The sequence below is a fragment of the Xenopus laevis genome, chromosome 7L, assembly GCF_017654675.1.
Source record: "Xenopus laevis strain J_2021 chromosome 7L, Xenopus_laevis_v10.1, whole genome shotgun sequence".
NCBI lineage: Eukaryota > Metazoa > Chordata > Amphibia > Anura > Pipidae > Xenopus > Xenopus laevis.
This window is the reverse complement of record NC_054383.1, coordinates 28,827,670-28,852,641: the sequence shown is the minus strand read 5'-3', so window position 1 is coordinate 28,852,641 and position 24,972 is coordinate 28,827,670. Positions and strand designations below refer to the sequence as shown.

The following is a 24,972-nucleotide window of genomic DNA, read 5'->3' as shown; positions in this document are numbered from 1 at the left end:
TCATGGTGACAGTGTCCCATACCGCATACCTCATTACTAAATTATTATTATTACATATTAATCAAGTGCCAACTTATCCTGCAGCACTGTACAATGAATGGCTATGTATATTAAACATACAGATTACACACTTATAGAACTGTCTATGGAGATAGTTTGCTATGGAGATGGACCATGCTCAGTTTGTTCACTTAATACATCGCTGTTATTTTGGTGTGACTGGCCAAAGGGTTTTGAAACTGTGTTGGCCATATTTCCATGCTAATCTTTTTACATGTTTTTAGTTCCTGCTTCCACTCTTAATTGAAAAAATGGACTCTGATATGCAAAGTGCTAAGCTGGATTCACTTCAGACACTGGTAAGTATTATTTTCCTCTCTGCATAGAATTCTTCTATGGATGGGCTATCTTAAGCTGGCCATAGACGCAAAGAACGGATTGTATGAATCATCGATTGGTACGATTTTCGGACCGTGTGTGGAGTGTCCCGTCATTTTTCGTGCCATGATGATCGGTTGATCAGTTATTCGGTCGTGTGCTGATAATCTCTCTGCATGTATTGTCGATCTGGCGATTTTCAGTGGGAGACTGTCACCAGCTTTGTCGGTTATAAACTTTCGTAAGATTGCTGTCAGGGGTAGATCATTGGCTGATCTGTTGAAGGTTAGTGTCAGGTCGGGCGATGCGGAAGTCCGATCGTTCGAGGATTCGAACAATGGAATCTTTGTGTCTATGGCCAGCATTAGTGTTGCAAACTATTGAAAGATCTGGAAGAGACCTGGCTTCTGTTAAATTTTTTAAAGGAGAACTAACTCACTCCACGACAAAAGCTCCCATCCACAGCCATCTAATGAGCCACCTCCCTGCTCCCTCCCCGCAGAGTTTATTTCAGCGAACAGCATCTCTGATAGTAAAGCTGACCTTTACAAGTAGAAATACACAGCGGAGCTAGCATGCACCATCTTATGATCTCTTTGGATCAGTTCAGTGACATGCAGTTCGCTGGCTTTTGTCGGGGGGGGGGTTTAGTTCTTTAAAGGAACAGTAACACCAAAAATTAGTTTATTAAAGTATAAAAATATAATGTACTGTTGCCTTACACTGGTACAGCCGTTGTTTGCTTCAGAAACTCTACTATAGTTTATATAAACAAGATGTTGTGTAGCTATGGGGGCAGCCATGAAAAGCTGAAAAAGGAGAAAAGGCATAGGTTACACAGCAGATAACTGATAAGCTCTGTGGTATACAATGGGATTCTTTAGAACTTATCTTGGATCTGCTCTGTATCCTATGCTTGAATGGCTGCCCCCATAGCTACTGTTGTAGTGTTTCTGAAGCAAACACAGCAGTCTTACCAGTGCAGAGCAACGCTGCATTATATTGTCATTCCTTTAGAACACTTTAATTTGTTGGTGTTACTCTTCCTTTAAAGAGTCGGCACCAAAGAACAGAAAGGGATAAACAAGAACTGCTTTCAACTGCAATTACATTTATTTCTATTTTATATTTGGGAGCTGTTTAATTCATTTTTTCTTTGAATAATACTACTGATGGTTTTGTTAACACTTAGTAGTAACCTAGTAGTTACATGAACTTCTATTAAGGCACAATAAACCAAAATGGTAGAAAAGATTCTGCATTGGGAGTCTGCACTGCATTTTTTAGATTTGTTCCCGATGGTGAGGCAGTAGCATTATTTGAATTAAATAGGCCAAAACTTAGCACCAAAAAAAACAACCAGAATTTATATTTGTATAAGCTTCTAAAAGCATTGTTGCACATGACACTTTTTTCAATGTTAATGCATTGGGACTTTACCCTCTCAGTAAGCATTAATAACATCTGCCAGTCTTTTATATCTTCAGTCTTTTATATATTTTAACTCACACTGCTAGAAGTTTTATAGAATATCATGATGTGTCTGACAGACAAGGAAGGCTGAAAATGTTAGGGAGGTTAAACATTGGGAATATATCGCCTCTCTGTAATATCAGAGCTGTTAATAAGTATATAACTTACAGAAGTTTATAGAATGTTATAATCTCTTAGACCTTGTAGACATGCGAGCTTAGCTATCATAAACAGCTTTAAGAGCCCTTGTAAATCTTGTTACAAAGAACGTTTATTACTATTTCCTTTTAAACTGCCCATATTCATATTATTATGTTATGAAATAAAACCACACTGGTAATAAATTAAAAGTATGAGTTTTTTTTTCACTTCTTCTGGCCAGAGGAATTTGCTGTGTCATATTACTGGTTTAAATTACCTAGAAGCAGAATTTAGTTTTAGAGAGACCATAAATCGATATATTACAACTGTCATTTAAAAACAAATACTGTTTGTAATCAGTGTCAGACTGGAAACCCTTGAGCCTTCAGGAGGACCTGACCTCAAGGGCCCCCGGCCGCCAACAGGCCCAGGTTCCACTTTAATATATCCTGGTATCCCAGTGGGCCAGTCCATTCCTGTGTGTAATACAGAACTTATGGGGCAGATTTATCAACGGTGGAATTCAAAATTCAAGTTTTCTAAAAAACATTTTGGTCAAAACTTGTAAATTCGACCATGGAGTTATTCAATTTTATTTTTTTTTTTAAAAAAAAATTTGAATAGGATTTTCGAGATTTATCTTACTGTGGCCCTTTAAGAACTCAAATTCGACTATTCGCCACCTAAAACCTGACAAATTGCTGTTTTATTCAATGGGAGACGTCCTGGGATCAATTTGGAGTTGTTTGCAGCTTGACATTTTTTTCGGAGAAAAACCTCGAATCAAGTCTTCGGGTCGATTTAATTCATCCGAGTTTGAAAAATTAGTTTGTTTTTTTTTAAATAAATTGATTGCTTGAATTTCAAATTTATGGGAGTTGAGGGGAGTTTTTAAAAACTGGCATGAATTAGAAATTCGACCTTTGATGAGTGTGAAATAGGTTTTCTATAATAGTTACCCTTTAATATGTGCACAGAGTTAAAGGAGAAACAAACACTTGCTACTAAAATCCCCTACCCCCCTACCCTACTTAGACCCCCCCCCCCAGTCTAGGTGGTACTTTTGCTAAATGTCCCTCGCTCTTTACTTACCCATCGGTTCAGATTCTATCCAGCGGAGTTCTTCGCCATCTTTAGCCGCTTTGGGTCTTCTTCCAGCGCTTCTGCATTTTCCCGTAATTTTTGGTGCATGCACAGTTTTCGCAAAACAGAAAATTGCTCCAACTGCGCTTGTGTCAATAGAAGAAAAGGGGTGTGTAAAGAGTTGGGGGCATTTAGCAAAGGTACCATCTAGGCTGGGGGGGGGGCAGGGAGGGGGGTCTATGTAGTGTAGGGGATTTTAGTAGCAAGGGATTACTTCTTTTTTAATATTATTTAACTCTATGTGTATATGATTTACTGAAGAATCTGTGAGGTTTAAACCCCATACAGTGACAGTGTGTTCTTTTTCAGAGTGCTTGTTGCACAGTTTACGGACAGAAGGAGCTAAAAGAATTCCTCTCTGGGCTCTGGTCATCCATACGGCGGGAGGTACGTGGGCACATATATCCAGCGTTTTCCATGCCTGCTCAGATTCTGGCTTTTGGATCCATCTTCTTTTGCCTTCATTTCAGGTATTTCAGACAGCAAGTGAAAAGATTGAAGCAGAAGGTCTGGCTGCCCTACAAGCACTCTCTGCTTGCCTTTCCCGCTCCGTGCTCAGCCCTGATGCTGAGGATTTGCTGGACTCCTTTTTAAACAACATTCTGCAAGGTGAGTAGGAAGGATTTTTTTGCTAGTGGTGACCTTAAACTTGTGCCTTAAATTGCCCAGAACAAGATGATGAATGTTCCTTTAACATACTGTGGTGCTTTGCCCTAGTAAATCACGGTGCATAACTGTTATTGTTAGTTATAGCAAAGATTCCTAGCTTAACCCCTCAACCGGGTATGTTAACACAATATAATCATATGACCATAGTTAACTGTTTTAATAGCATGGGTCTTCTGCCAGGGCCACACCACCAGGGGGGACAAGTGGGAGCCCAGCTAGAGCCTCAAAACTATGCGTCGGTACCAAACTGTGCATCTGGTCATGCAGAGAAAAATAAAAAATGTTCTACTTGAGGGGCCCTGGCAGCAATGTAGTATGGGACCCTGGCCTTTCTACAAGATGCATTGCCCAATGGTGATCCGGTCTAAGTTTTTCAAATGCTATTCAGCTTGTGAGATTTCAGTTACATTTTAGAACGTTGCCATTTCTACTTTTACTTCACAAGGTGCTTTAACACTGACAGGCTTTGCCAGAAATGTTTCATTCATAGGTACTGGTATGGGACCTGTCATCCAGAATGCTAAGGATCTTTCTGTAATTTGGATCTTCACGCAATTAGTCTGCTGAAAAATAATTTAAACATCCTTTAAACCCAATTGTCTCCAGTAAGGATTAATTCTATCTTAGTTTGGATCAAGTACAAGCTACTGGTTTATTATTACAAAGAAAAAATGAAATCATTAAGTAAAAATGTTGATTATCTGGATAAAATGGAATCTATGGGAGATGGCCTTTCCATTTTTGGATAAGAGGTTTCTGGATGACAGATCTCATACCTGTATCACTAATTATATGCTTTACAAATAGGCTCCTTGGTTATATGTCACAGGAGAAGGCAAAACATGTTACCAATACACATATTCCCTTAAAGAGATCCTGACATCAGAAATGTAACCTTTTTTTTACGTCTACCATAAAATTGACTTTGCGTGCTTCTTATAATTTTGGCATAAAGTATTTGCCCAATACTTTTATATTACCTAACTGCCTTCCTGTGATCGCCAATGAGGAGGCTGCCATATTTGTGCAGCAGGAGTGCGATGGCATTAGAAACTTTTAACTGTCAGGCTGAGATGGGACATTTGGGTTAACAAAACAGTCAGGTTTAGGAACTTCAACTAATATTACTTACAAAAACAAACCTCTCAGCAAAAAAACAGTCAGCATGACCTATAGGTAACTTTTAATGTACATTCATATTTTAAATATTTTTTAAAGTGTCCGTATCACTATAATATAGCATATTTCGATATTGACAGTTGCATTCATGGCTGCTACACCTATGAATTCTCTTTGTGTGGTTTGTGTGGTTTTATGCTTAGTTTGGATTAGGATTTTTTTTCTTTTGGAAAGGACATTGGTCAATTAGTATAAAACATTCAAGTCCAAATACCTATGTGGCCTCCAGTAAATGGATACCAAATGGTTTCACACTAAACCCCATAAATGCCCTTTCCTGACCCAAATGTGTTAAATGTTGTCTTAAGCCAAAATTTCTTTCTATTTTAGATTGCAAACACCATCTGTGTGAGCCGGATATGAAATTGGTGTGGCCCAGTGCCAAACTTTTGCAAGCTGCTGCTGGTGGGTCTTCCAGGGCATGTTGGAAAGTCACGGCCAACGTCCTTCCTTTGCTTTTGGAACAGTACAACCAGCATGCTCAGGTAGGGGGTCCCTGGAGGACAGTGCAACCTTGTGTGCTTTTTATTCTTCTACTTGACAGTTATTTCTAGCTACTGGTCCCCTGCATTAACAGTGTGCAGGATCTTTGGAAGTAATAATATCACATGACTAATCCATATGCAAATATTATTTAGACTGTAACATAAGAACTCATTGTTTATTGTGTTCAGAAAACATTTCTTTTGCATTCACTTCCGTATATACTAAAAGAGATCAATTGAATAAAGTAGTGAAAGCTCCCATAGAGCCTGCACCTGCTGTAGCACTTACATCGATGCAAGCTGGCTCAGTTGCTATGTTTAGATGCTGCCGGGGCCGCCATTAGAAGTCACGGGGCCCTGTACAACAACATTTCCAGGTCTCCCTGGGCCCCGCCCACCCTGGCACCCAAGCCTCACCCCAGATCCCACTCCACATCACAGTTAAAAGACCACACAGACATCAATGCTAAAAAAGTAACCCCCCCCCCCCCCACACACACACACACACACAAGTTATAAAAAGCTATCGATGGACAGGACCCCCTTATAAGTTAAAAAAAAAAAAACATTGGCGCCAGGGCCCTCCTTACAAGTTAAAAAAAAGAAAAAATTGGGTCCCCAAAGAATAATTTTTAAAAAAACATTGGTGGCAGGGGCCTATAGAATATTAAAATAATACATTGGTGGCCAGGGGATTAAAAACAAAAAAAAACAAATTGGTGTTCAGTAGAATTGAACAAGTGGCTTCAGGACTTCAACTTCGCCTCCTTTCGTGACTTTGAGTCTTTTCGCTGCTTCAGGACTTCAATTTCTGCTGTTTCCGTGGCTTCAGCTATTTTTACCATAACATTGTGGCCTCACGGAGCAATAGCTTTTTGGGCTCGTGATCAGAAACTTCCATTTGTAAGCTGGCAAGAGACAAAATTAGAAGGCAAATAATTAAAAAAAAAAAATGAAGACCAATTAAAAAGTTGCTAAGAAGAGGTCATTCTATAACATACTAAAAGTTACTGTAAAGCCATCCCTTCAATATTGTTCATAGCAATAGCAGATTAAAGACTGACCTGATTCATTGTTGGCTTTTCAGAGCAGCCATCGCAGGACAATCCTTGAGATGACACTGGGCTTTTTAAAGCTGCAGAGCAGGTGGCTTGACGAAGAAGGTAATGAATTTGCATTAAACAATCAAGCAAATGATTTCATTTTTCAGAGCATAAGTGAGTGACTCCTTCATATGATTGTGCTTTTTTCCCCTGCAGATGAAAATGGTCTGGGAAATCTGAAGGAATCCTTGTGCAGCATGGTGTTTTCAGCAGTGACTGATTCCAGCACTCAACTGCATGTAGTGGCTCTGAAAATCCTGACTGTCCTAGCGATGCAGCAAGGTTTCTATTCTGACAGTAGATTATAATCAGTGTTTACTTATTGACTCATATATGTCCCTCCGGCATGGAGGATACAGGAAACATGGGGATAAAACCCTGGCAGCCAGGAAATACACAGAAAGGAGTTAAAAGCATACTGTCATGGAAAAAAATCTTTTTTTTTTTCAAAATGCATCAGTGCTGCTCCAGCAGAATTCTGCACTGAAATCCATTTCTCAAAAGAGCAGACACATTGTCAGTTTCCCAGCTGTCCCCAGTCATGTGACTTGTGCTCTGATAAACTTCAGCCACTCTTTACTGCTGTACTGGAAGTTGGAGTGATATCACCCCCTCCCTTCCCCCCTCCCCCAGCAGCCTACAACAGAACAATGGGAAGATAACCAGATGGCAGCTCACTAACACAAGATAACAGCTGCCTGGTAAATCTAAGAACATCACTCAATAGTAAAAATTCACGTCCCACTGCGACACATTCAGTTACAGTAGGAGAAACAAAAGCCTGCCAGAAAGCAGTTCCATCCTAAAGTGTTGACTCTTTCTGAAAGCACATGACCAGGCAAAATGCCCTGAGATGGCACACCAATATTACAACTAAATAATATACACTTACTGGTTCAGGAATTAAATTTTATATTGTAGAGTGAATTATTTGAAGTGTCAACCGTGTAATTTAGAAAAAAAAAAAAACTACATCATAAAGATCATGACAGAATCCCTTTAATGAGTCTGCTCTTGCTGCCCACCTTTATCCCCTGTCACAAATGACTTATTCTTGGCTTCTGTAGCCCCAACAACGGCATTTTTGGAATTAGAATCTGACCTTTGTAATAGAAATTCTTTAGCTCTGCTGGTGCCTGCTGTTAGGGAGGAACTTCACGGGCGGTTTTGGCGCGATCCAATGCGCTGCGCAAAAACGCAGGCGTCAAGACAGATGCGGCGGAAATAAGGTAAGCAACAGTAACGTCTGATGGTGTTGCAGGGTTCGTCCGACGCGACACGAGTGTCGGATGCAGACGCAGAATACATGACAATTCCCCGTGGAGTTCCTCCCTTAGAGTAATGAGTCAGACTACACACACCCTGCTTTCTCTCATTCTTACCTGTGGTGTTGCTGATATCCCTAGTGACTGTGCTTTCTATTAAAGAGGTGGTTCACCTTTAAGTAAACTTTAAGCATGTGATAGAATGGCCAATTCTAAGCAGCTTTTCCATTGGTTTTCATTGTTTATTTTTTTTATAGTTTTATAACTATTTACCTTTTTCTTATGACTCTTTCCAGCTTTCAGATGGGCGTCACTGACCCCATCTGAAAGCAAATGCTCTGTAAGGCTACACACTTATTATTACTGCTACTTATTATTGCTCATCTTTCTATACAGGCCCTCTCCTATTCATATTCCAGTCTCTTATTCAAATCAATGCATGGTTGCTAGAGTAATTTGGACCCTAGCTACCAGATTGTTTATAATGCAAATTGAGCTGCCGAATACAGTTCTAAATAACTCAAAAACTTTAAATAATAAAAAATTAACCAATTGCAAATTGCCTCAGACTATCACTCTCTACATCATACTAAAAGTTAACTCAAAGGTGAACAACCCCTTTAAGTCTTAATTTAACTTTTTTGAAAATATATCATTAACCGTAAGATCATCCAATTACGATTTGTGGCAAGTGATCTTCAGTGATCAAAACTTGTATAAAAAAAGATTTACACATCCGGTTTGGTCTACAGTTTGTTGTACTGCATGCTTACTGGCAATATTAAGGGAAAAAAAGTGTCGACTGAGTCAGTACATCCGAGTCCTGCCTCTTGGGCAGATAGTGAAGAGAGGCTGAACTCTGTATATTAGGAGAGATAATGAGCTCTGTATAATTAAGCCCCTCTCTTCTCCATCTACTGCTCTGTGCTCAGGCTTCCTGATAAGCATGTGTTTATTATATACTGGGTGTTTGTCTGTGAACCGGTAGTTTATTTAAGTTCTACAGCTGCTCGGTAGAACCAGGAAGGTAGACAGTGAAAGCACTTACTGTTTCACTGCTTAGGGGCCGATTCATCAAGGGTCGAATATCGAGGGTTAATTAACCCTCGATATTCGACTAGGAATTGAAATCCTTCGACTTCGAATATCGAAGTCGAAGGATTTAGCGCAAATTCTGGGAACGATCGAAGGATTATTCCTTCGATCGAACGATAAAATCCTTCGAATTGAAGGATTTAAATCCAACGATCGAAGGAATATCCTTCGATCAAAAAAACTTAGGCAAGCCTATGGGGACCTTCCCCATAGGCTAACATTGACTTCGGTAGCTTTTATCTGCCGAACTAGGGGGTCGAAGTTTTTTTTTAAAGAAACAGTACTTCGACTATCGAATGGTCGAATAGTCGAACGATTTATACTTTGAATCCTTCGATTCGAAGTCGTAGTCGAAGGTCGAACTAGCCCATTCGATGGTCGAAGTAGCCCAAAAAACACTTCGAAATTCGAAGTTTTTTTTACTTCGAATCCTTCACTCGAGCTTGATGAATCGGCCCCGCGGTGTAAGAAATATCAAATAGCTGTCGATACTGTAATTAAAAAAAAAAAACCTCATATGCCTATTCAACCCAAGCAAGGTGCATACATGAATCAATAGCTAATTTATAGCCCGCATTAATGGAGGTGTCCACACTTACTTTAAATTGCCATATATACCCACACCAATATGGGACTTAACCTCCAAATGCAATTAAAGCAATATTAGATAACAATATTGCTTTAATTGCATTAGATAACAATATTATCTAATATTGCTTTAATTGCATTTGGAGGTTAAGTCCCATATTGGTGTGGGTATATATAAAAAAAAAAAACCTGTTGCCTGAACTCGTGTGGAACAAGTTGATATCTTTTCCTTAAAGAAAAGATATCTATTCAGAAGGATTAGTTATGTTCTGTTCCCAAAAAACAAACATTTGCCTGTCTCACTTAAACCCTTTGTTTCTGTCTCTCTAAGGTTTCATGGCATCCAGTGACATTGACCTGGTCGTTGATCATTTGACAAGACTCATTTTACAGAAAACCGACAGTGAAAGCTGGTATTTTTATTTCTTTATTATCGGAAATCTGGGGATACATACGTATATACATAGATTTGCCTCTTAATAAACTGCCTATAACAGGCTGATATTGGCTGCTGGCTTGGTCTCTTTAGACTGAACTGGCAGCTCACTGGCCCATGTATGGGAACAAAACAACAGCCTGAAGGACCAATAGCACGCTCCCTTCCCGAATAGAATCACCTCAAGGACTAACTTCTCATAGACATTTCACAGTAAGAGTGATGGCACATGATATGTTTTGCCCACTCTGAATCTCCTCCAGCGCTGTAGTCAAAATGTCAGAAAATACAATTGTATACAAGTCATTGTGAATGTCCAGCACTAAAATATTTGAATCCCATAATTCAATTGTTAGGTTATGCAGTTTAATGTGGGATTGACTCTTACGTTGTCCCAAATAAAAGACCCAAATAAAAGACCATTACTGTACTTTGTGAAAGGGGGCTGTATTTGTGCTTGAAGGAGAACAAAGCCCAAGCAAATGAAACAACACATGCACTTCCGCTGTCATTAATTCTGAAAAATGATGTGGTGGCTGAGCAAAGTCCTTGAATCATCATATTCTCAGTGTGAAGCTTTTGCAGCCCTTAGCGAGTTTGCAGAATCACATGGCAAGACTGTCTCCAGATGTGGCCAGTCTCTTTCTTTTCTGTGATTCTGCTTTTTCTCATACAGTTCTGTTGAATCTTTGAAGTTCACGGCTGGATACAACTTTATCAACATGCTTCTCTCAGAGGCAGTCCTCAATCTTACATCTCATGTGTTAGTCAAAGCTTTCATTCAGCTCCTGACTTTGAAGAGTTGTTTCAAATTATTAGCAGTTAATAGTAATTAGCATAAGGATTTAGATCTGTGTTTGCTATATATCCTGCGTCAGCATTATTATGTTTAGCTTTATATTATATTATGCCAAGATGCACTAGACCCATGGCTAGACAAATGAAGCTTAATCAGATTTTCATATTTTGTGCAACTATTCGTTTTAACCTTGGTAACGATTTACAGAAAGTCTGTAATGAGCAAGAAAATGCCCTGTAGTAGGTAAAATAATTGCCAACTCGTGGCACTGAATATCTGCAAAGATCAGCAGCAACTCATACTATTCATTGGCATAAAATAATTCATGGATATGGATAAATGTATATCTCTTGAGACGTGAAGTTTCTCAGATGAGAGGGCGATGAGGTGTAAGGATAACTTTTCTCCCTGTACTTCAGTGCAGTTGAATAGGTACCTGTTTAATGCTTTTTTTTTTTTAATCTTTGCAGCATGGCAGCAGTTGAGGCCTCAGGAACCCTGGCTAAAGTTCAGCCCTCTGCATTCATCAGTAGGATGCTGCCACAACTCTGTGCAAACTTGCAAACAGGTAAAGAATTTCTTTCTCTCATTGTTCCTTTGAAGGGATACATGTAACATTTTTAAAATGCATCAGTTAATAGTGCTGCTCCAGCAGAATTCCTCACTGAAATCCATTTTTCAAAAGAGCAAACAGATTTTGTTGTCAGTTTCCCATGTGCCCTCAGCCATGTGACTTGTGCTTCAGTCACTCTATACTGCTGCACTGCAAGTTGGAGTGATATCACCCCTCTCTTCTCCCCCATCAGCCCATCAGCAGAACAATGGGAAGGTAACTAGATAACAACTCCCTGGTAAATATGAGAATAGCACTCAATAGTAAAAATTCATGTCCCGCTGTGACTCCTTCAGTTGCATTGAGTAGGAGAAACAATAGCCTATCAGAAAGCAGTTTCACAATGCAGCACTGGCTCTTTCTGAAAGCACACGACCAGACAAAATGACCTGAGATGGCTGCCTATGCACCAATATCACAACAACAACAAAAAAATACACCTGTTAGTTCAGGAATAATTTTTACATGGTAGAGTGAATTATTTGCAGTGTAAACAGTGTAATTTAGAAATAAAAACTACACCATAAAAACCATGACAGAATCCCTTTAAGGCTGGGACTGGTAGGCAACAAAGTAATTCCCCTTTGGTGTAGCCAAACAAATGAATGTCGCTGCTTGTGAACACAGGGCCTCTCCTGTGCATTGTCAGTCTCCATTTTTCACTGTTAATGGAGCATTTAGATCAGGGGTTCCCAACCTTTTTTTTACCCATGAGCCATGAGCAACACAAGCATGCAAAATTATCATGGGGCTTCCAAATAAGGGCTGTGATTGGGTATTGGTAGCCCCTATGTGAAATTGCAGACAACAGGAGGCTCTGTTGGCAGTACACGTTTTTTATGCAACTAAAGTTTGCCTTTAAGCCAGGAATCAAAAAAGAAGCTCCTGCTTGAGGCCATTGGGAGCAACAAACAAAGGGTTCGAAGAGCAACATGTTGTTCACGAGCTACTGGTTGAGGATCACTGGTTTAGATGATAGGATGCACCTAAAACTGTTGTGGTGCTACTTATAACCTTGAGCCTGTCTGTGACATCTGCTGAGAGCTGCCTGACCCCCTTTCCACTGCAGGAGCAAGCTACATCTGAGATGCTCATCGTTTAATAAACGTCAACTGTGCAGCCTTGATTTTAATTCTGTATTTCTGTTATAAATAAGTATTTTCTACTAAAATGTATTTTTGACAAAATACATAATATACTTTATCGTGAAAGTGAATGCACCCCTGTTGTAACCAGAAACCATATGTGCTATTTGTTTGTAACCATTGCATGTTACCCAGGTAATACCTTCTTTTTATAATTTTAGAGCCAATGGATATTAATCTGAATGAAAGCGGAGTGGTCCCTGAGCATTCCATAAGGCAGCTGTGTCTGGAGGCATTAGCCGCTGTATCCACACATCAGAGTATTCTTAAAGAAACTGTTCCTATCCTACTGGACTATATAAGGAGGGCGCACAATGGTATGTGAGTTCTGGGCCCCAGCCTTTGCAAGGACTTATACAATCGGATGTATTTCTGCTGCACAATTAAATCTCTCACAATGCAGATATACTTTTAGGCAAAAGCACCACTTTAACACAGCTAGAAAAGGAAAATGTTCAGGTTTCTATACCCTTCAACTTTATATGCTTATATATTATTTTTCTGTCCAGGAGAAGAGGAGACAAATGTTGAAAATGTGGTGTCTGTATGTAAGAGCCTTCATCGTGTGGCTGTACAGTGCCAACTAGATTCTGAGTCTCTCCAGTTTTACCATCAAACTGTGTTACCCTGCCTACTGTCTTTAACTGTACAAGCTGCAACACAAGGTATGTTGTGTAAAATTGTGTTTAAAAATCTGAAATGACATACCATTTTGTCCTTCCTCTTATGTGAAACATAATTCTTGTATTTATGGCTTTCATACTGTAATACTAAGACAACCCTAACCCTTATGTTTGTTGTGATCAACATGACTTTAGACTATCAATTAGGAAGAAAACTCTGCGCTTAGTCCAATTGAAAAATAAATAAAATTTTTAAATGAATAAGCAAAGCAGCACCAACAGGATATAAGAGGCCCCACTTGTCCACGTTTGGAGTATATATAAAGTTCAGGTTTCAATGCGCTAAAAAGTTTTAAGTGCCGTATTCACCAGTCCCTAAAAGAAAAGATAAAAACACGCTATATAGTGTGTTAACTTTTTAGAATATGGCTGTGTTCAAATCCAAATTAAACAAAGGGAGCACTTGATTAGGCGTGTAATGTGGAAATCTTGCTTCTTCAACGTATCTCCTTTGTGATGTGGTGTCTGTAAATCAAAGACGCATATACTGAGGTATTGTCAGGATTTTTAACCTAGACCCTGCGAGTAGGGATGGGCGAATTTTTTCGCCTTGTTTCGCCGAAAAAATTACGCCCATAGACTTGTATGGCTTTGTGCGTCAAAATAAAAACACGCGCGTCAAAAAAATTCCGCCGCACTACAAAAAATTTTCACACCCATAGACTTAAATTGGCGTCGGCAACATTTCGCCGGCAGCGAATTTTTGGCGAAGCGAAATGGGTAAAATTCGCCCATCCCTACCTGCGAGCAGTTGCACTTACCAGACCGTATGTGAGCAGCTATCTCGGAGAAATCCCGGCAGTCCTGTAGAGGCAGTCACAGAAAGAAGTTCTCTGCTGGCGGTTCTTACTTCTGCATTTGCCGGCTTTATTGAAGCTTCCTGTGAACTTTTATCAAACAATTATTTGCCGATTAGAACATCGCATAAGAAATATTAAGACGTGATTTAGAAGTGAAAGGCACTGTTACGGAGGAAATCTTCAGCTGGGCATTGTTGCACACAAGGATCAATCATCCAAGGGGAAATTCAAGCAACTTGGGAAAAATGTCATCACACATTTTCACCCACAAGTAAATTCAGTCTGATAGGCAGGGACAAGCTGGACTGGTATGACGGCATTTGGTGCTTCCACTTGCATGTATAAATGCAAATTATTGGGAGACAGAATGCCCTGTGCACATCATAAATTGTTTACTGTGTATTCCATTACCCTGCACAGACAGAAACAGTAAGGGATATGGGGCTTATTTATAAACACTGGGCAGATTTGCCCCTGGGCAGTGACCCATGGTGACCAATCAGATGTTTGTTTTCACTGCTCAACTTACAGCTGGCTGAAAAAAGGCAATAGCTGATTGGTTGCTCTGCATTACTGCCCATGTGCAAATTTGCCCAGTGTTTACAAACGAGCCCAACTCACTCTCTATGCTCATAGACTGAATGCATAAGGGACACATGACTGTGCAGCATGAATACAATATTAAAACTTAGTATTTATGCAACCTTTAGGTTGTTATTATTTGTTTTCCTTATATCTTTTGGCTTTCTCAGACAGCGGAACTTCCAGCCATATTCTGCTAAGAGATGACATTCTCACTGCTATGGTGCCAGTAATTAGTGCATCCTGCACCCATCTCAAACCCGAGTGAGTATGCTGAAAGTTGATGTAGTAATTTTTTTTTTATATTCAGAAATAATTTATATATTAACTGCTTATCTGATATGTGCTAAACCTGCCAGTCTTATCATGCTGTGTAAAAGGTGGAGTGAAGCATTACCTGGCGATGGTGCTTAGAGCAGCCAATCGGCAATTCGATTTCAACAGTAAAGGTGGTCATAGACCTAGAGAACCGCTCATTTGGTGATGTTGCCAAACGGGCGTATCTCTCCCCGATATGCCCACATTGAAGTGGGTGGTATCAGGCTGATCCGATACGGGAGGTTGAATCTTGGGACCGCATAGATACGCCCGCGATCTGATGGGATTTTTTAACCTGCACAATCGAGATCTGGCCAACTTTCTGCCAGATATCTATTGGGGAAGCACGTCGGGTGGCCCCACACATGGGCTAATAAGCTGTAATAAACTCGGTCTGTCGGCAGCTTTTGTTGGCCCGTGTATGGGGGCCTTTAGAAAACAAAAGCAAAGATCTGATTGGTTGCTAGTGATGTTTTACTCCACTTTTTACACAACATAATAAATAAATCCCTTTGTTTTATTAACTGTCTGAGGGCAGCAGATTTCACTTTTTTTTTTAAACTTATTCTTTGTCAGGTTAGCCTCAAAGAGCACCTCCCAGATTGTGAGCTTATTTCTTGATGGGGACATTTCTCTTCTGTCTGAAAACAATTTTTCAAGCAAATTTCAACCATTCCAGGTAGGAGATATCATAGCCTGTATATTGACACATGAAAGGGATTGTAAACTCAAAAATAAGACTTTGCAGAATGAAAGCAAATGCAATTACATTAACTGGACATTTTCAGTTATTTGTAAACGTAATGGCTATTGAAAACCATTTCTGTCTGCTCTTTTGCGATTTCCTGCACGGCTGGTTCTGACTACAAGTACCATTGAAACCATGTTGCGACCTTTGTTTTCCACCATTCCTAATGTAATGTAATGATACCTGTGTTGCTAGCTGCACTGCTGCAGTCTTCAATACAAAGTGGGCAGTAAATAGTGGTAGGGATGCATTTGAGTACTGGCTGAGCTAACAATATCCTATAGTTACACTTTAATCAACACTTAAAATAAGAAAACAAATTTGTACCCTGAAAGGACTTCTAAGCCATCCCTTCTTACTGGTATCGTTCTATTCATGGCTGTTGTATACCTGTACCTGTATTACTGAGTCATCCTCAACAAAAAGCAGTAATGCTATGTCTGTAGTACACAAAATATAATGGAATAGAACTTTATCACTGACCATATAATCAACCATGTGTGTGTTTGCAGGTAAATGGTCCGACAGAGCTCCAGAACCGCTTAGTGTCATTGTTAATGGCATTTATTTGCTCCTTGCCAAGGAATGTGAGTATGAAACAAAAAAGCCTTAATTACATTTTGCTGGATTCTGGGCATAACCTGCAGGCTCATTTGCAGAAAATGGGATATACTCACATTATGAATAGAAAATGCTTCCAACAGGAAACAATTAGAGGAAATAAACTCCAGCGAGTTCTGCTCATTTTCGCAATGCCACTTAGTAAGCTTTATAGCTTTTTAATGGTGCTTCTTATTTTAATATGACAGGAGACATTATATTTTCCTTTAGATTAATTTATTTGCATGATATCAGACCTGCAAAACTTGTTGCAGTTGACAGGTTAACCCCCCAGAATACTCTGCCTCGGACGGAGGAAACTGGGAGTTAAATAGATGAGAAATATTGCAGCCATTCAGGTAATGATGTTAGACAGTGCTTTGCAAGTCAGCATTTACGCTATTGCCATTACACCTGCAGTTATGGACTAAAGGCATGAACATGCTGTTTAAATAACTGCTATATTGTGACACAAAGGGGATTATGTAAATTAAAGGAACAAATGGGATAATGTAAAGAAAATATCTGATTCGGTTGCCATATGATGCAGGTGTGGGATCTGTTATGCGGAAAACCATTATGCAGAAAGCTCCGAATTATAGAAACCTATCTCCCGTAGACTCCATTTTATCCAAATAATACAATTTTTTTTAAATTATTTCCCTTTTTCTCTGTAATAATGAAACAGTACATTGTACTTGATCCCAACTAAGATATAATCAATCCTTATTGGAAGCAAAACAGCCTATTGGGTTTATTGACCGTTTACATGATTTTCTAGTAGACTTAAGGTAAGGAAATCCAAATTAAGACAAAATCTGTTATCTCGAAAACCCCAGGTCCTGAGCATTCTGGATAACAGGTCCCATACCTGTAGAGCAATAAGGCATTGAAGCTGCATTGTAATTTCTTTACAGGAACCCATTTTTGATTAAAACAGCCTTTTTACTTACCACCTTTGTCCAGATGAAAAATATGGTGAATGATTTGTTTTCAAGCAGTGATGTGGATCCTTTAAAGTTCATAGGAAACGAGTTCACATGTTTTTGCACTATAACTCTTTATATTTAAAAAAAAAAGAGTTTCTTAAAACAGGGCAGTACACAAGTATTTCTGCATGCCCAAGAGCCTCATAGATATCTTTTTGCATCACAATTTGATGATGTCACCATTCTTAATTTTAAGAATGAAATTATCTGATGTATTGCAAAGTCAACAACCACATACATGATTATACCTCGTTTTACTGGCAGGTTGAAATTCCACATCTGAGACGATTGCTGCAACATTTGTTATCATTGAGTCTCTCCGGTTGCTCGCTATTTGCATATTCCTCTGCTTCAAAGTGCTTTGCTGGTCTAATCAATAAATGCCCCCAAGGTGAGTTCTAGGTGCCTTATATTTTATAACTAACTGCTTGTGTAATGAGGTAATCTATCTTAAAAGCTCTAATAAAGGACTGTTCCTCCCCATTATTCCCTAAAAAACGAGTAGGAGCAGCAGCTTCTTTCCTTTCCTAAAAACTGAGTAGGAGCAGTTCCTCGCTGACATGTTACCTAAAAGCTTTGATAAGTAACTGTTCCTCCATATCATATCCTAAATACTCTGAGTAGAAACAGTTCCTACCTGTCACTTTCTGAGAATGGAGAGTAGGAACAGTTCCTCTCTATCATTTTACCTCCCTTTATTTCCTAAAAGCTCAAATTAGGAACAGGTCTACCATGTCATTTCATGAAAACTGTGAGTAGGGTCTATCTATCATTTCCTGAAAACTGAGCAAACAGTTCTTAATTTCCTGAACATGAAAGCAGGAACAGTTCTTCCCTTCATTTCTTAGAAGCTGAATAGGCATAGTTCAACCCTGTCATTTCATTAAAAATGGTAGCAGCAATAGTTCTTCACTTCATTTTCAGAACCGTGAAAGTAGGAACTGTTCTTCATTTTATTTCCTGAATGTGAGAGCAGGAACAGTTCTTTTATTCATTTCCTAGAATCTGAGAGTAGGAATAGTTCAACCCTGTTATTTCACTAGAAATTAGAGCAACAGCAGTTATTTGTTTCATTTTCAGAACACTGAGAGTAGGAATAGTTCAACCCTGTTATTTCACTAGAAATTAGAGCAACAGCAGTTATTTGTTTCATTTTCAGAACACTGAGAGTAGGAACAGTTCAACCCTGCCATTTTCTGAAAACTGAGAGCAGGAACAGTTCTTGCCTTCATTTCCTAAAAGCTGAGAGTAGGAAAAGTTCAACCCTGTTATTTCTTTAGAAATGAGAGCAACAGCAGTTCTTCATTTCATTAATTTGAATACAGCAGCATATGAGTGCTGTACTGACTTGACCATTTGTGTCTTTCCCACTAGGGGACCTGCTGGATGATATACTTAAAGTCACAGCTCAACGGATAGATGTGGGGCTGGTGGAGGAACCTAGCAGGACCCAGGCCATTACTCTTCTAGTTTGGGTAAGATAACAGTTAATCGGCTGGACACACATGTCCCATTGCAGTTTGTTAATTTCAGTCAGCCTTGCAAACATTTGGAATTATGAACTGGGAAATGTAAGAAAGAAATACATTGTACTTTCTTTCTCGTTTAGGTAACCAAAGCCTTGGTACTGAGATACCATCCACTGAGTGGGCAGCTCACCGATAAGGTAAGAACTCAGAAGATGATGCGTAAATCTCCATTTCTAATTTATGTTTAGCCATGTGAGTCTGTGTTGCCGTATTGTTCCTCATCAGGGAATCTAGTTTAAGCTTGTTCATTCTCCAGTAAAGCAGTGGTCATAGACTGGAGGTTAAAGGGATACTGTCATGGGAAAATGTGTATATTTTTTTTCAATATGAATCAGTTAATAGTGCTGCTCCAGCAGACTTCTGCACTGAAATCCAATTCTCAAAATAGCAAACAGGTTTTTTTTATATTACATTTTGAAATCTGACATGGGGCTAGACATATTGACAGTTTCCCAGCTGCCCCAGTCATGTGACTGCACTTTAGGATGGAACTATTTTCTGTCAGGCTGTTATTTCTCCTACTCAATGTAACTGAATCAGTCTCAGTGGGACTTGGCTTTTACTATTGAGTGCTGTTCTTATATCTACCAGGGAGCTGTTATCTTGTGTTAGGGAGCTGTTATCTGGTTACCTTCCCATTGTTCTTTTGTTAGGCTGCTGAGGGAGAAAGGGAGGGGGTGACAGCACTCCAACTTGCAGTAAAGAGTGACTAAAGTTTATCAGAGCACAAGTCACAGCTGGGAAACTGACAATATATCTAGCCCCATGTCAGATTTCAAAATTGAATATAAAAAAATCTATTTGCTGTTTTGAGAATTGGATTTCAGTGCAGAATTCGGCTGGAGCAGCACTATTAACTGATGTGTTTTGGAAAAAACACGTTTTCCCATGACAGTATCCCTTTAAAAACTGCAACGTATACAGAGATTCCTTGACTCTGAACCTGTATCTTCATAGTGATAAAAATCTGGGCCTGATCAGTTGCATTGGCCTGTCACTTCATACTTTCCTAAAATCGTTTCTTTATTTGCTGTTTCACAGATGATTGGTTTGCTGTCTGATCAGCAGCTGGGTCCTTCAGTGGCCAACATGTTCTCCCTGCTGGTATCAGACTCACCGGATATCCTTAACAAAGCCTGTCATGCAGACATCCGCATCATGTTCCGGCAAAGATTCTTCACAGAGAACGTCCCAAAGCTAGTGCAGGGCTTCAACTCTGCAAATGGAGGTGACATTTTTTTGTACTGCTTCACATTAGCATAAGCAAAAAGCAATGACTTCCATACCAGGAAGGTTAATCATTTATTATTATAACTCTGTTAAATGTGCAATATATAATTATGCTCTGTGTATATGCAATGAATAGAACTTGCAGAAAGCACAAGCAGCATGAATGTACAAACTTCCACTGGAGAGCTTAGTAGGAGGTGAAAGGGAAGCCTCATCATATCATTTCTTTCTCCTCCTCATGCAACTCTCTAATACAGTTTAGTGTTAGATGTAGGGCTGCCATCATCAGGTTTCAGGAGGTACTGCAGATGTAAAAGTGCAATTCCTGGACGGTGATGGTGTAGGGCAGGGATCCCCAACCTTTTGAACCCGTGAGCAACATTCAGAAGTAAAAAGGAGTTGGGGAGCAACGCTAGCACGAAAAATCTTCTTGGGGTGTCATATAAGGGCTGTAATTGGCCATTTGGTAGTCCCTATGTGGATTGTCATCCTACATTGAGTCTATAGCAGTGCACCTGGTTTTTATACAACCAAAACTTGCCTCCAAGCCAGGAATTCAAAAATAAGCCCCTGCTTTGAGGCTACTGAGAGCAACATCCAAGGGGTTGGAGAGCAAAATGTTGCTCACGAGCTACTGGTTGGGGATCACTGGTGTAGGGATTGTAGATGATTAGTAGCAGTAGTTTTTTTTTTTTTTTTAATGGGTCCTATTCTACTTGTTGGCCAGACCCTCCACCCAGGGGCCCAGTGGGTAAATTATAAATGGGGCCACCTGGGTAGGATCACCTTGTTATTTCTTTAGGGATTCCTAATGGCAACCCAAGCTGCATGTGCACTGTAAACAGGCTTCAGTAAATGTGCATATGAACTGAATTTTAGTACCCATAACTGTTTTGCAGGCTAGTATCAGTCAAGTATCTTTGATAAAAAGAACACTTCTTCTCCATAAGCTTTTATTTTCATTGCTACCTCATCCATTTGAGGGTTAAACAAGCAAACTGCCACTACCCTGTTTAACACCCAGTTATATCTAAACTTGCAAAATTGTTAAAAACAAAAAAAGTTACCCAGAAGCAAAGAAAAAAATGCAGAGCAGACTTGCTCATAAAATAGAAACTATTTATTGTTACATGAAAAAACACAGATGACTGCTGTGGAATGGCCGCCTTATGCATTCGGGAACACCCCTTAATCATTGGAAGCCTTCGATTAAAGAAAAACGAAACCCTAAAAATTAATATGGTTACAAATGCCTTATTTTATATACTGAATTTATTGCACCAGCCTAAAATTTCAGCTTCTCAATAGCAGCAATGATCCAGGACTTCAAACTTGTCACAGGGGGTCACCATCTTGGAAAGTATCTGCGACACTCACATGCTCAGTGGGCTCTGAGCAGCTGTTGAGAAGCTAAACTTAGGGGTTGTCACTAATTATTAGGGATGCACCAAATCCACTATTTTGGATTCGGCAGAACCCCCGAATCCGTCTCTAAAGATTCGGCCGAGAACCGAATCAGACTCCTAATTTGCATATGTAAATTAGGGGTGAGAAAGGGAAAACATTTTTTACTTCCTTATTTTGTGACAAAAAGTCATGCGATTTCCCTCCCTGTACCTAATTTGCATATGCAAATTTGGTTCGGCCGGGCAGAAGGGTTCGGCCGAATCCGAATCCTGCTGAAAAAGGCCGAATCCCGAACCGAATCCTGGATTCGGTGCATCCCTACAAATTATCAAGCAGAAAATGGGTTGTCTGTAATATAAGCTGATGATACAGGGCTAATTATTAAATTCTGCTGCTAATTGCACTGGTTTCTGTGCTGCCATGTAGTAAGTATCTGTATTAATTACTAATCAGCCTTCAGGAGAGACAGATCTTTACTGCTAAAGGGCTGTGAATTCCTTGGGCTGGTACAGAAGCCAAAAACATTTTGTACAACATTTCTAGCTACTTCTTTAGTTAGGCTTTAGTTCTCCTTTAAGGGGTGTTCCCAAAACAAGTTAGGCTGCCATTCCACAGCAGTCACCTGTGTTTTTTAATATAAAAATAAATAATTTTTATTCAGTTAGGAAGTGTGTTTGGGGGTATGTTAGATGTGTGGGGTATGTTAGAACTGATTGAAATATTGGTCTGCCATTCAATACACATTTTTAACCAAAATCTTTCCTTTTGGATACTAGGTTTTTGCTTGAATGCTGCAGGGGTCAGTTACTGATCTCATGCTTCTGTCTTCCACTGTAAAATTTCTAAAGTTGCTGCATATACTTCCTTTGTTGGTAACAATAGTTTCTTTGTCTTGTTCTTTTCTGAACAGATGACAAGCCAAACTACTTGAAAGCTCTCTCCCACGTCCTCAACACGTTGCCAAAGCAAGTTCTCATGCCTGAGCTTCCATCGGTGAGCGCTGTCGATTTCCTTCAACACCTGCCCTTCCACAAAGTCATCTTTTTGCTTTATCTTTTGGCACAATTCTGTGTGCTATTGAAGGATATGTGAAAAGAAGACTAAGCAATGGATACAATTAAAGTTCTCTGTTGTTTTAAGTCTCCTTTATATCAATTTTAAAGTACAGCAACCATTTTTTACCATTTAAATATATATAGGGTCCTGTTGCAGTTGTTTTCTCTACTAAACGTTTATTACTCTTATTTAAAAAGTTAGTGTCTTTGGAGAGGCATTATTCTCCATTATCTTTCTCCATATGTCGGTTCTTATGTCAGAATCTTGGAAGGGTAAGGTTGGGTTATTCCCTAGTATTATTCATTGGGACCTGCACCATGGAGCTAAGTCTAGTGTATGGCCTCCCCTGTAACGCTAACACATATTATGGGGTTCAAGTACTTTTAAGAGAATGAGCCCTGGGTTTAGGAAATGGTTTGAGCTTTGAACAAAATATTTTGTCTTTGCTTGTTCGTGTTCAAACTGACTTGTATTCAAACGTTGTCTCCGTTCTAGTTGTTATCCCTGTTGCTTGAGGCCTTATCCTGTCCCGACAAGGTTGTCCAGTTGTCAACTCTGATCTGCCTAGAACCTCTGCTGCAAGAGGCGCCTGAGACACTGAAAGTTCACATAGATGGTCTTATTTCTAAGCTCCTCGGTCTGTCCTGTAGCCCCGCAATGGTATGTATGGTAAACCAAACCTGATACTTTGCCTAAAGGACATTTGAGCTTACTTGTGTCCATTTGCTTTGCAAGGCTCAACGAGCTATGTGGTGCCTACAGCCAACAGATATTTTTTATATTTAATTTTTAAATTTGACAGATTGTCTGATTCCCAGCTGCCCCCAGTCATGTGATGTGCAGGATCTGTGCACAAAGCAGTTATTTTGTTAGATTTTGTTCGTACTGGAATTGGTTATTTAAATGAGCTCTAATTCACCTGCTAGGAAAGGATATCTGACACCCAACTGCTGCAGGAAGACAGAATGCAGAGACCCAGATGCTGAGAGAGGGATAGTGAACATAAACTTGATTATTTCAGAAACAATGCAGAATATTTAATTAATTGTATATAGAAAGTATAGAAAGCTTCTTACTTCGGTATGATGCTTGTAGTTTATTTTCATTTTCAAGATAGTTCCCCTTTAACACCAAGAAAAGTGGCATGCCCTGCTGGTTAGAAGTCTAGCCAATACAATGGAATCGTTGAACTAGAATCCAGAGTCTTGTGATACTAAACGGCATCTGTTTTCTTCTTTATAACTGCATCTAGAGATGTTAAGGCTAAGGCCACACTAGGCGATAGTGCCGCGATTTGACTCGCGGCGACTTTTCGCCGCGACTTTTAAGCCGCAATCGCTGGGGAAACTTTTGCGCTGGCGTCTATGGGGAATCGCGAAAAATCGCCAGCGTAAAAACACACGTGGCGATCTTTTATCTATTGTCGCTCGAAATCGCCTAGCGAGGCAATTTCGAGCGACAGTAGAGAAAAGATCGCCGCGTGTGTGTTTACGCTGGCGATTTTTGCGCGATTCCCCATAGACGCCAGCGCAAAAGTTTCCCCAGCGATTGCGGCTTAAAAGTCGCCGCGAGTCAAATCGCGGCGCTATCGCCTAGTGTGGCCTTAGCCTTAAAGATCGAATAGTCAGGATTCTAGTTGGAGATTGTTATTTTAAAACATTAGGCTGGACATGTGACCATCAAAAGACACCAAACCTCCTCTGATTGGTGTTCTACTTATATATTCCGCACTCCTCAAGCACCCAGCTGTGACTGACAAAGGCCAATGAATTTACTGCTACTATCACAGCTGGAAAGTGAACCTCTGGCAGGTAAGGGGAACTATCACAAAAATTTAATATAAGTTTCTAAATACAATAAATTAAGGCACCGAATCCAATATTTTGGATTCAGCCGAATCCTTCGCAAAAGATTCGGCGAATACCGATCCAAATGCTAATTTGCATATGCAAATTAGGGGTGGGAAGGGGAAAAGATTTTTTACTTCCTTGTTTTGTAACAAAAAGTCATGTGATTTCCCTCCCCCCCCTAATTTGCATATACAAATCAGGATTCGGATTTGGTTTAGCCGGGCAGAAGAATTTGGCCGAATCTGAATCCTGCTGAAAAAGGCCGAATCCTGGATTTGGTGCATCCCTACAATCAATTAAAAATTCTGCATTGTTTCTGAAATAATCAAGTTTATCTTCACTATTCCTCTCTCAGCATCTATTTCTCTTCATTCTGTCTTCATGCAGCAGTTGGGTGTCAGATGAATGATCCAAAATATCTTATAGGTGGGCTCCTTTTGCCTAGAAGATGTATTAGAGCTCACTCTATTAAAATCACCAGACATCATGTCTCTCTACATGCAGAATTTGTGCAAAAGGCAGTTATTTTGTTAGATTTTGTTTGTACTGGAATCCGTTATTTGAGTGAGCTCTAATACATCTGCTAGGAAAGAAAGATATATTATATATATTGGATCCTTCATCTCACACCCAACTCCTGAATATAGACAGAATGAAGATAAACAGAT

General features: G+C 39.6%; 1 protein-coding gene across 1 annotated transcript in view; it reads left to right on the top strand.

Moving 5' to 3' along the window:
* The window catches only part of mms19.L (MMS19 homolog, cytosolic iron-sulfur assembly component L homeolog), a 58,021-nt gene that overhangs the window by 28,473 nt on the left and 4,576 nt on the right, over positions 1-24,972 (top strand). The window contains exons 10-28 of the mRNA XM_018224540.2: positions 285-359; positions 3,445-3,522; positions 3,606-3,744; positions 5,314-5,468; positions 6,556-6,631; positions 6,728-6,853; positions 9,851-9,932; positions 11,225-11,322; positions 12,674-12,829; positions 13,022-13,177; positions 14,748-14,841; positions 15,472-15,574; positions 16,156-16,230; positions 17,497-17,623; positions 18,607-18,707; positions 18,842-18,898; positions 19,803-19,989; positions 22,309-22,391; positions 22,950-23,114. Coding sequence (XP_018080029.1) covers positions 285-359; positions 3,445-3,522; positions 3,606-3,744; positions 5,314-5,468; positions 6,556-6,631; positions 6,728-6,853; positions 9,851-9,932; positions 11,225-11,322; positions 12,674-12,829; positions 13,022-13,177; positions 14,748-14,841; positions 15,472-15,574; positions 16,156-16,230; positions 17,497-17,623; positions 18,607-18,707; positions 18,842-18,898; positions 19,803-19,989; positions 22,309-22,391; positions 22,950-23,114 — 2,133 coding nt within the window. The remainder of the gene's footprint in view (positions 1-284; positions 360-3,444; positions 3,523-3,605; positions 3,745-5,313; positions 5,469-6,555; positions 6,632-6,727; positions 6,854-9,850; positions 9,933-11,224; positions 11,323-12,673; positions 12,830-13,021; positions 13,178-14,747; positions 14,842-15,471; positions 15,575-16,155; positions 16,231-17,496; positions 17,624-18,606; positions 18,708-18,841; positions 18,899-19,802; positions 19,990-22,308; positions 22,392-22,949; positions 23,115-24,972) is intronic.